This window comes from Capsicum annuum, chromosome 2 (genome assembly GCF_002878395.1).
Source record: "Capsicum annuum cultivar UCD-10X-F1 chromosome 2, UCD10Xv1.1, whole genome shotgun sequence".
In the NCBI taxonomy this organism is placed as follows: domain Eukaryota; kingdom Viridiplantae; phylum Streptophyta; class Magnoliopsida; order Solanales; family Solanaceae; genus Capsicum; species Capsicum annuum.
Window position 1 is genome coordinate 144079382 of NC_061112.1, and position 10914 is coordinate 144090295.

Sequence of the window (10914 nt, forward strand, 5' to 3'; positions counted from 1 at the left end):
AATTTTATTGAATAAATTTTGAGCCTCTTTTGGCTTCTTTGATCCTGAAAGTGCCAGCAGACAATATGAGTCGTCTATCCAACAAACAACACATAGCCATGCCGGATCAGAAAAAGATTCAATTTCCAGACAAATCTTCTCTATCTTTAATTATTTAAAAAATTTAAACAACGTTTTTGTTTTCCTCCCTATTGCTTTATTGAATATATATATATATATATATATTGGCGCTTTCATTTGTACATCTATCCGAAAAGAACATAAAGACGAATAGGTTGTTTAATAAGAAAATTGTGTGATGTAGAAAGTATCACAACTGATCAGTAGATCTATTCCTAAACTCTTCAATCAGATCTCCCTTTTGGTCACTATCTCTAGGTCCACTTGATATCTTACTAGATTCCACATAAATTTTTAATTTGAAAAATTCGCCATGTGACATAATAACGTGACACAATGTATAATAATATCGTGAAAAATGGATACAAACTTTTAAATCCTACTTAGGACTGACAATAGATCTGGAAAAATGTATCTAAAACATTAAATTTAGATATGTATACCCTGTTGAAATAAGAAATCATAGCATCTGTATTTTTAGAATAGATCCAATTTGGATTGAGCTGAACAAACAATATTTTGTTAAAATGTTCTCTACATACCAAACACAGTACTTCTAATTCAAAATGGAACCACATGTTGCTTTCAAAACCTGCAATTTTGTCCTTTGAAATTACTCACATGTGCATACTCCTCTTATACAATATATATAGGCGTTAATTATTCTTTTCCCTTGCACATATTACATGAGTGTAAAATGACCTGAGAAAATAACGCAATACACTGTTGTAATAGTGTAAATTTCTTCACTATATATAAGTTAACTCCATATTACAACTACCTCAACATTGCATTTTGCACCATAAAAATACAAAATAAAACCTTAAAAACAGACTATATAGTAAAGTACATACCTATATATATATATTTATAGAGCTTAAAATTAACAAGGAGAGGTAATAAAACTATTAGGCAGGAAAGTTGAAAGGCACAGGAAAAACATCAGAAGAATCAAGCAAGTCCTTGTGCATATACCCATATTTCCTCAACACCTGATTATCAGCAAAATTCAACGCTTTCTGCATAGCATCAAAACAAGTCTCACCAGAATACATCTGATTGTGATCCCCACTACATGGCTGACATCCTGTGAAATGTGTTATGAATGGCCTTCTCCAACTGTATCTTCCATATCCAGCATCCTTAAGGTGTTCATCCCACACCTTAGCATAACTCTCACTAACCCTCTCAGCATGTCTCCTCCTCAACCTTTCCTCCCCTTTCTCAACTCCTAAATATTTATCTGTGATATTGTCTAATGTTCCTACGATTTCCACCCAGTACCCTTCGAAGTAATATTCGCCCTCTACGTACATTTTATCACCCCATTTATCCTTCTCCTTCAACAACAAATAAGCTAGACCTGATTGATCATCTGATTCCTTGAAAATCTTGTCTTTGAAAGTTCTATGTAAAATTTCACCCCATTTATCGTACTCCGGTGATTGTGGACCCATTTTGGACCAAGTTTCCATCAAGTCCATGGACCATTGACAGTTCCGGATCAAGAAAACTCCGGCATTAATACTTGTCCAGCTTTGTTCCTCGTATATTAGCTTCTCCCAACCATGTAAAACGAAGTTATGGTTCTTGTAACGATCCAATGGAAGCTTAAAGTCCATATCGGTGAATGCAGCGTCTGAATCTACCCACCAGATCCATTCAGTTTCAGGATGAGCTAACATGGCTGCTTTCACCGCCGGCATTTTGGCCCAAAAAGACCACATCTTAGGCTGCAGTAAAACGTTATTGTAGAAAATATCGTACCCGTGAATTCGGCAGTAGTCCACTTTGTTCTTGAAGAATCTCAGCAGCAAATGGTCGCCGATTGGGTTCTTACATGGAGTCGACTGTGAACCGGAAATCATAAGTATCCGGTTTTCTATACCGGGGATGAATGATGGATGCAGCTTCAGCCATTGCTTTCGTTTCTCGTCCCAGTTTTTCATGGGCTTCTCCATAGTATAGCTCATATCCGGGTCGTCATAGTAAGTCGGGTCGGGCGGGTCAAACCGTAAATTGAACCCAGTATCAACCGGGTCTCTCGGAGTTTCCAAAGCGGACTTCTGGGTGGCGGAAGTAGGTAAAAAACTGGGATCGGCGGTGGGACTAGCGCTCATAAAAGACCATAACGCCCAGACAACTATCAAAGCCACAATACTTCCACCAACAAAGAGAAATCCATCGGAGAAAACAGAAGAAATTTTACTCCTACAGTTTTGCTTAGCCATAGATGTGTAAGATGTTTGATGCAACTGAGGAGTTACTACCATTTTATGAAGGAAAGCATACGTTACCCAAGCAAGCTGGCTTTTCGTCGAGTAGTAATTAGAGAGTTGTCACCATCTAATACTGGACATTGTACTAGAAGGAGTGTCCAGCTTTGGTTCTGTGTTCAAAGAGAGTTTAGCACAGCAAATTTGGCAGTAACTAAGAAAGCATACAAATTCCTGGTAGAAAAATAGATAAGAAATATGAAATGGATGACGATAGAGAGTAGATATGGAGCTGGGAAAGTGTGTGTCGGTCAAGTGTGGTGACTAAAGACAATGGGATGAAGTAAGTGTTCATCGATGGCCTCACTAAACTTGCTGTATTGTGGTGCCATGCCAAATTTGACCGACTGGCCTTAGTGCACCGATTAGGGGGATTACAATCGGTTTGGTGCGGCTTTTAATGGGGTTATTTTTTGCTTTCGCACAAAAATAACGCTGAGTTTGGGGCCCAAGTGTTGGTTTTATGTGGTGTTTCCGTTTTTTTGTGATGTCGAAGAGGTGAAGTGATAAGAGAGATGGGACACGTGGAAAATGAACCGACACTTTTTCACTTTTTTTTTTTTTTGTTTATTTTCCATTTTATATTGTCTAAAATGAAAAAAAGAAAATTATGTTTAAAATTAATGGATTTTAAATTATCTCTAATTTTAAGAAAAAATTGAAAAAAAATAAATCAAAAGTATAAATTATTTTTTTAAAAGAAAATATGTCATAGTTAAAAATTTATTTATTTATTTATTTATATTGGATTGAATGGAGGAGTAGGACCGTATGATAGTAATGCGTCCGGGATAATGGAAAGTTTGCCGTTTATTCCTGAGTAATTGCCGGCTTTAATCGAGAATGAGGTCTACTGACTACTTTAGATTCTAACTTTAATCACTTTTTCTAACCGTAATGATGTTAATCATCGACAAACCTCATCAGGGAAGAACAATTTTCTCATAAATTATTACAGATTGATGCTTATAATAAACTAGTATTGATTTTTCTTGAGGAAAAGTTTTTTCAGAAATGATTTCTCTACTATCATGAACTAGGATTCTTTAGAACTCTCCTCAAATCTTGTTTGTAAAATTTTGCTAGATATATTATTATTATTATTATTATTATTGTGTGTTAGAATTGATTTAAATTTATTCTAATTCCACCAAGTGATTTGATATTTAATTTGAATAGACTACAATACACATAGTTGAATATCACCCATGACGTGGCAGGACCATATCCATCCTCTTTTATTAGTTCAACTTCAAGCCCTAAAACCCAAACTCTTCAAGTGCGAGATTCCCATCCTATCACCTACCATACCACCAACCAACTCTTTTATCTCTCACCCTCCCTCTCCCGCTCTATGCTAATGTTATGCTCTTTAAACAAAGTTTGATATTACTTTATTTTTGTTTTTAGTAGCTTCTTTTATGAGCCCCATCTGTACGAGACTGTATACATAATAACTCCATAATATAATACACTATCAATATATATCTGGTGTATATTTAATATTTCACTATCTCAGTCATATTATTAAATTAGTTGATTAAACTTTATATATTAATAACGTTCCCACTTATAATTGTATCACCTATGACCATAAAATAACAGTACTAGTTAATGCTACTAACTATCAATCTGTAGATTCGATATTAGAGGAAATTCAAGCCCTACCTCTTTATTTCCGCCTTCCCTTTAATTTCCCATGTGACTTGCTTATGTTGTGTCAGATTTCTCCCACATCGATCTATTTTAATCCTTTTTCTGAATATTTCGTTTCATTTTGTTCATCCAGAGTAGTATTCTGTTACTTTATATCAACGGAATTGAACGAGCAGTTTTGTAATTTCAAAGACATGCATCAATTTTCATGCTACGTCTTTCCGATTTTCGTTATTTATTGTCTTAATAACGTGAAATGATCAGGACAATGGTAATATACATTTTGTTGCTTCATATACTTGACAACGACGTTTGTAAGGTTAACTGTTTGTCTGCTTAAATTAGGTCGTAGGGACTTAATTGGACACTTTAGCAGTACCACGTCTTCTGTTTCGTTGTCAAATATGATCTTCCAATTGAAACTCACTATAAAGGTGTTTAAGACCTCCTGGCTACGGTATTGTAGTTTAATTTGACGTGAAAGGAATTATGGTGAGAGATTTGGTTCATCACGTGGTAGTATGTTAGGCGTTAGTGCATTGTGTCCCAGTTGACAGTTCTTGTTTGACAAAAACAAAGAAGGAAAAATGCCTTTTTAGATCTATGTGTAAACATGAAAATTTATTATAAAAAAAAATATAAAACTAAATACTCTCCTCTTTTTAAAACGAATAACTTACTTTCTTTTTTAGTCCATTTAAAAAAGAATAATTTTTTTTTTTTGTAATACTTTAATTTCAACTTTCCACATTACATCTTTAGGACCCCAAAATTAAAGCGCATTTTGATACATTTGACACAACTTTAATTTAAGACCACAAGATTCAAAAATCTTTTTTATTTTCTTAAACTTTGTGTCAAGTTAAAGTAGATCATTCTTTTTTGAACGGAAGGAATATAATTTTGTGAAAGACGCAAAATCAAATCTCACTTTTCTCTGTGATTTTTGGTTAAAATATTTCTTGGCACGCAAATATGACTAGTGTCTAAGGAAATTCAGTCAACAAGCTCTCGTAGCTCAGTTGGTTAGAGCACCCGTTTAGTAAGCGGGAGGTCTTGAGTTCGACTCTCAACGAGAGCAGTCTATACTTTTTTGCCAAGTTTATGGTGCGTCTTCAGAACTCCTCTTATTTTTTTCTCCGCAAAACTTCAATACAGATACCACCAACCATAATAAGCTAGATAATGGACAATCGTTCCTGATGGAACGCATTTATTAATGAAGATGGGCAAACAACACATCTTCACTACATTTACATACATTTGAACCGCCCTAATGCATAAATTAAGGTATCTGACTGACTTTTCACAGTTCTTGAATGGCTCTTAGCACCCTTGCTGGTCCCGCCACCGGAGATAAACCAACCCAGCACAGTAATGAGTATAAGCCCCTGCTACCACAAGTACATGAAATAGTTGGTGGCTGTGGCCAGCAATGTCAAACTTCCCAGGCATCCATCTTTCCGGAACTCTCATGGCATACACCAGCGCTCCAATGCCGTAAAATATGCCCATCAAAAGTTCATATCCAGTGGTATGAAGCGCCTCTGGTTGGTGCCAAAACAAAAACAGCTTGTGCAGAATAGGTACCGCACCTGATAAGCCCATTCCGAAGAATAGAGATGCTCTGATGATTCGATATTCTGGGGTCTGGAACACAGGAAGGAGGGAACCCAAGATTGTGCCAATTCCCAGGAAGGTAATAAATCCCAGGTACAGATTGCAAAAGAAGGGGTAACACATGAAGGAATAATAGACGGGAGGGTAAAATGAAGTTGCTATCAGGGCAGCAATACCAGCATAGTCGAGCCTCAACATGATGTATGATAAACGCTCTGAATGGCAAGAAAGTAAATGACATATGCTGCTTGCTAACAAGCAAAACATTGCCCCACCAAGGAAGGCATAGAATGGCCACCGTGTTATTGGTCGCAACAGCAATGGTGCTATCATATTTGCAACATCTTCCTTTACACTCCGCTGCAAAAAATGATAAATAGTGAAATTTCAGTATCAAAACTTGACTAGACCATTGATTGTTTCTACCATTCCTGAAATACAAGTAATTCGTTATGATCATTTCGAAATCAGGCTACTTCTCCTAGATTAGAAGCAATCTTAAATAGAAGAACTTGCATAGAAGCTTAATAGGTCGCATCACAGATAATTGTTAACTCCTATTATTTGATTTATCAAAACCAACGACCTTCATTTAATTTTCCATATGCAAGCACTTCTAAGGTTGCTTGGCTGAATCTACCAGACAATGGGCAGGCTCCAAGTTACTGAAGGGACAAACTCCGAGAGGGAGTCTGAGTGCAGAAAGTTGTCTTGCAATGGCTTCGTGGAGAAGTGGAAAGATGCAAATTAGACATAAACAGTATTACTACTTAATTATGTTTTCAACTATTATGATTTGACATACCTCCCTGTATTATGAAAAATCAGTGGTGGTAGTGTCAAGAAGGCAAACAACATCAGGAAAATATAAATTTATGGAATCCAAGGGAAGAGAAATACAACCTTAATCTTATGGCAAAAGATTAAGGTGCAAAGGAGTAAAGGTAGACATCAAACCAGACAGAGTCTAATTGTTGACTACCAGAACAAGGAAAACTTGGTCGATTAATTTTTTTCAGGGGTGAAATATGAGCAGCTGTATTTATCATTTGGAATACCTCTTGTATTTAAGTATCAGCAGTAACTCCAACATTCTAACAGCTCCATGTTCTCTCTTCCTTTTTTTTGTGAGGTTATGTGACAGGTCATGTCCCTGACAGGTAACGAGATCCATAAAATTAAAGATATCATTACTTAGGCGTGTCAACTGTTAAATCATCGAGCAATAGAGTCCCATCAGCACTCATTGGAAATGTTCTATGCTGAGACTGGAAATCTTATGGCTGAAGTAGCAATGGAGTTGAAAGAATACCAAAGGTAAAATGACTGTCAAATGAATAACATCACATGGGAATATTCCAATCAGAAAATGTAGGTCAGGTTAGCAATGTTAATAGGAAAAACCAATCAACCACTGAACTAATTTAATTTGACATGAGAAATGGTGAGTCAATAAGAAGTATTTAGCCACATTCACTATGAAACAGTCTTATCAAATACTCTCTTTAACCAAACAAGCATAGACAAAAGGAATGTAAGAAATAAAAAGCGACTTCTCTAAAAATAAGATGCACACCCCACTATAGAATTGTGAATTCCTGGTCAAGCAAATTCAGCTTAGTGGCACGTATTACAGAGTGAATGGTACCAGTCAGAATGAATACGATTAAGATGAAATCAAACTAAACAAGAAACATAACGTGCCTGAATAATTATGGTTATTTAATCTGAAAAGTCATTAGAAGCAAAGGTTTTTTTCAAACATGTGCAGCTAAGAAGAGACTAAGCAGCAGTTGAATGAGGCATTCTTACCAATACGCAGACATCTGTATGGTTGCTGTGGGAAAATCGCTCAGGTAGACAGTTATTCAGGAGGTCAAGAATATGCCAGTTAGAGGGAGATGGTAGCAATCCATCTCGAAGTGTGTGCAAATCAGGCATATGCAGCAAAGAAGGAAGACAAGTCATAAGTTCTGCTTGTAATTTGTGCAAATCAGCCTTCCTCAGCACATCAGGGAGATTCTGTAAAGAATGTAGATCCACAACCTTGGGAACTTGGATTGCAGTATAGATGGTCAGCACAAGGAAGAGGAAGAACCCAATCAAATGCCTATAACAAGCAGGAAAATCAAGATTCTATTCATGAAATTTTTGTTTTACAATTAGTATGTTGGGATCAAGATAGTATAGGCATAACATTTACAAATTGATCATGAACCAATAACATAAAGGAACAAGCAGTAACATGAAATACAAACTGAAGATAAAATAAGCAGTTGCTGCTTCAGCTGAGGTATAGTAAGGAAACTCAAAAGAGTAAACCCAAGCTGTCAGCCTGTACCTAAACTCCTTATAAGGCACAAAGATAGAAACCACGGTTTACACTTTGAATATGACTTATGTAGGCTGTTTCACCGTCGTTGCGAAGATGCAAGTCTTTTTATTAACTTTGTTGACAATTCCATAGATCAGTGTCGGAAATGTTTCTAACAACAACTGGACAATTATTATATCTTCTATTGATCTTTTCTAAGCCCAAAGTTCTGAGTCAGAATTTAGACGACAAAAGTAGCATTCTTATCCTTGGTCAGACAGCAGTAGCACTTATGAAAGTTGAAATACTCTTATGTTAATTGGCATCAAACTACTATTATTACAACAATTGATCCAATAACCCTTTCAAAAAAAACAAATAAATGCAGAGTACATTTGTGGCCTGTAAAGATCCTCATCTCAGGAGAGCAGCTAAATGACTGATTTACCTCTTCTCAACAAAGCTCAAAGAACCTCAGATAGCAGAATGGCTTAGTACCCTCAACTCAACAATGAAGTTGAAGAATTTTGGTCTAAGATTCAATTACAATACCTCTATTCCCAAAACTTGTGGCAGAGCATACCATCTTTTCTAATCTATAGTACCAAATATAAGAATAGAAAGATCAGAAGTTTCTACATAAAAACAAGCCAATGGAACAGGAAAAAAGTGTCAGAAGTATTTTTCATTCTGTAAAACATGAAAGCTGACTAATGTTCCAAACCTGTTTACCGCCGATCATGTAATAAGAGGGCAAAGCCCGTGGCAATAACCCTTCCAAACATCAAAATACGAAAAAGTAAACACACGAAGAAGCTGAAGGGGGGTCAATATCCACTATATATACATCAAAAATAATTCTAATCATATATAAACATTGTAATTTTCCATCGATAAAAAAGAAGTCTTACGTCCAAACATTGAGGGTCTCATTATGAATGGTGAAAATGCTGAGCAACGCTTGCTTCAGTGGCCATTCAGCCCTGTAATGACCCAGAATATATTCATTGTCTTTCAAATACCCAGGCAAGGAATGATACTCCACCAGCTGATACTTCACTTTCTTCCACAACCTCTTCCCTTTACCTTCCCTTGGCTCACATCCAATCAATTTCTCTTTGTCCGTACCACCCATCTTCACATTCAATTCCTTATCTGTCAAGAAAGACACAACACACACACACACGCAAAAAAAAAAAAAAAACTCTGATCAGGTTGAACAAACCAACAGATCTAAACTCTAGAAAAGAAAACAACAAAAGGGTATGTCAATATAAAGAATTAGTTGGTAATACAACATACGTTCAACAAGAAAATGGAGTAGCAAGAACAAGAGAAAGAATCCCAAAAGGGATGATGACGTGTTTCTTGATCGTAGAAACCTAAGCCTTAATTTGGAGGAAATTAGGGGATGAGATTATGGAGAAGAAGAAGGATCGATGTAACGAAATTAAAGAGGAGTTAAGTTTCTCACAAGAAACTTCTACGTGGTCATTCAATTTTCAACATATGCCAGTTGCTTTTAAATACAAGACGCAGGGTGTTTTTGGTATGATGGAAAATATTTTCCGTCTCTCAAAAGTAAATTAATTTTCTACTTATTTTTTTATATTTGATGGGTGACTGAAAAATATTTTATGGTATTAAGTTGGTGAGTAGAAAATACTTTTAGAAAAATATTTTCTAGTGTTTGATTGGTAAGTGAAAAAATATTTTTTTAGAAAATACTACTAATTGTTAATTAGTATATTAGTGTCTCTAGCAACTCAACAATTTGTGAGAACTAATTAAAGCATAGCAAATAATATTAATATTAATATTGAATATTAAAATATTACAATCACTAAATTTAAGAAACTATTAATTAATAAATATAAGAGACACTTTTCAACATTTTATCAAGACAATCTCAAGATACTACAAGCAATAGAAATATAACGAAACGACAAGCTTATTCAACCTTATAAAATAAGTTACATTGATGACAAAATGAAATACGTTTATTTATGGCTCTCCATTTGTTAAAAGCTTTGTTTATTTATGTCATTATCAGTGGCAGAACCAAGATTTTTATTGAGGGAGTTCTAAAGTATATATACAAATTAGTTGAAAGGGGTTCAACATATGTAAAAATAATATAAAAATAGTACTATAATTTTCATCGAAGAGAATTCGGATGAACCTGAAGTAAAGGTGGCTCCGCTATTGATCACTCTCACTAAAAATTTGACTAATCTATTTCATTCTTGATTTATTGTTACAGGAAAATGTTATTCATGTCGCTATTTTTTAACAATAATTTATAAAATTATTTACATAATCTCTTATTAGAGGTCTATATCATTAAATTTTTTTTATCAAACTTTAAAATAATAACATAAATAAATCAAATTTTGATTAAGTAATATAAATAAATTATTTTTAATAATTTAATAACATATATTTTATCGCTAAAATAAATAAAACAAAAGGAAGTACTACCAATTTGAGAAAAGGACTGATGAGATGAGCTGCCTTGAGAATAGATGCGGAGATACTGAGGTGATTTTGTTTGTTACGGTTTTGGCACCGATTGATGACAATGTCAGACTATTAAAACACCTACTTACAAATTTATTTGTCCTTGGTGCATGCACATTATTACAATTACAAAGCACACAAAGTGTTCTATGTAAATTTTTATTATTTAATTAAGGCAAAATGATCTCTATACTATTTCAGTTTTATAAAAGTTGGACACCTCTACTTATATATTTATCATCTGATTTTTTGAACCTACTAAAAAGTAATATTTTAAATTGACACATTCTTTCCCACATTAACTGTCACGTAAGCCATGCCTGCCACGTCATTTTTAAAATGATACATAACAAATTAAATATTAAAATTAATTTAATTAAATAAATTTTTTTTATAAATTGTAGAAAA

At 34.7% G+C, this 10914-nt stretch overlaps 2 protein-coding genes and 1 non-coding gene across 4 annotated transcripts; 1 reads left to right on the plus strand and 2 right to left on the minus strand.

Moving 5' to 3' along the window:
- Positions 1 to 844: 844 nt before the first annotated feature.
- On the minus strand, positions 845 to 2867 carry LOC107860174 (putative glycosyltransferase 7). The gene has a single exon (XM_016705445.2). It carries the CDS (start codon positions 2391 to 2393, stop codon positions 1029 to 1031), a length of 1365 nt encoding a protein of 454 aa, XP_016560931.1. The 5' UTR covers positions 2394 to 2867; the 3' UTR covers positions 845 to 1028.
- A 2192-nt stretch (positions 2868 to 5059) lies between these two features.
- Positions 5060 to 5133, plus strand: TRNAT-AGU. Its single transcript has one exon. It is a non-coding gene; the product is annotated as a tRNA-Thr (tRNA).
- Positions 5134 to 5157: 24 nt separating this feature from the next.
- Positions 5158 to 9580, minus strand: LOC107860176 (heptahelical transmembrane protein 4). Of its 2 annotated transcripts, XM_016705446.2 has the most exons (4): positions 9289 to 9580; positions 8898 to 9141; positions 7485 to 7782; positions 5239 to 6032 (listed from the first exon to the last, which is right to left on the minus strand). In XM_016705446.2, exons 2-4 carry the CDS (start codon positions 9119 to 9121, stop codon positions 5379 to 5381), a joined length of 1176 nt encoding a protein of 391 aa, XP_016560932.1. In that variant the 5' UTR covers positions 9122 to 9141; positions 9289 to 9580; the 3' UTR covers positions 5239 to 5378. The 2 variants fall into 2 exon arrangements, with proteins under 2 accessions (XP_016560933.1, XP_016560932.1); XM_016705447.2 differs by lacking the exons at positions 8898 to 9141; positions 9289 to 9580 and adding an exon at positions 6731 to 6825 and having other exon boundaries at positions 5158 to 6032; positions 7485 to 7621.
- Between the last annotated feature and the right edge of the window lie 1334 nt (positions 9581 to 10914).

Excerpts from the sequence above, each read along its gene's own strand:
- LOC107860176 (XM_016705446.2), bottom strand. The coding sequence starts at position 9,121 with ATGGGTGGTACGGACAAAGAGAAATTGATTGGATGTGAGCCAAGGGAA. Across the intron at positions 7,783-8,897 it reads GAGACCCTCAATGTTTGGAC|GCATTTGATTGGGTTCTTCC; the intron begins GTAAGACTTCTT and ends TGCTTGTTATAG. Across the intron at positions 6,033-7,484 it reads ATACAGATGTCTGCGTATTG|CGGAGTGTAAAGGAAGATGT; the intron begins GTAAGAATGCCT and ends CATTTTTTGCAG.
- LOC107860174 (XM_016705445.2), bottom strand. The coding sequence starts at position 2,393 with ATGGTAGTAACTCCTCAGTTGCATCAAACATCTTACACATCTATGGCT.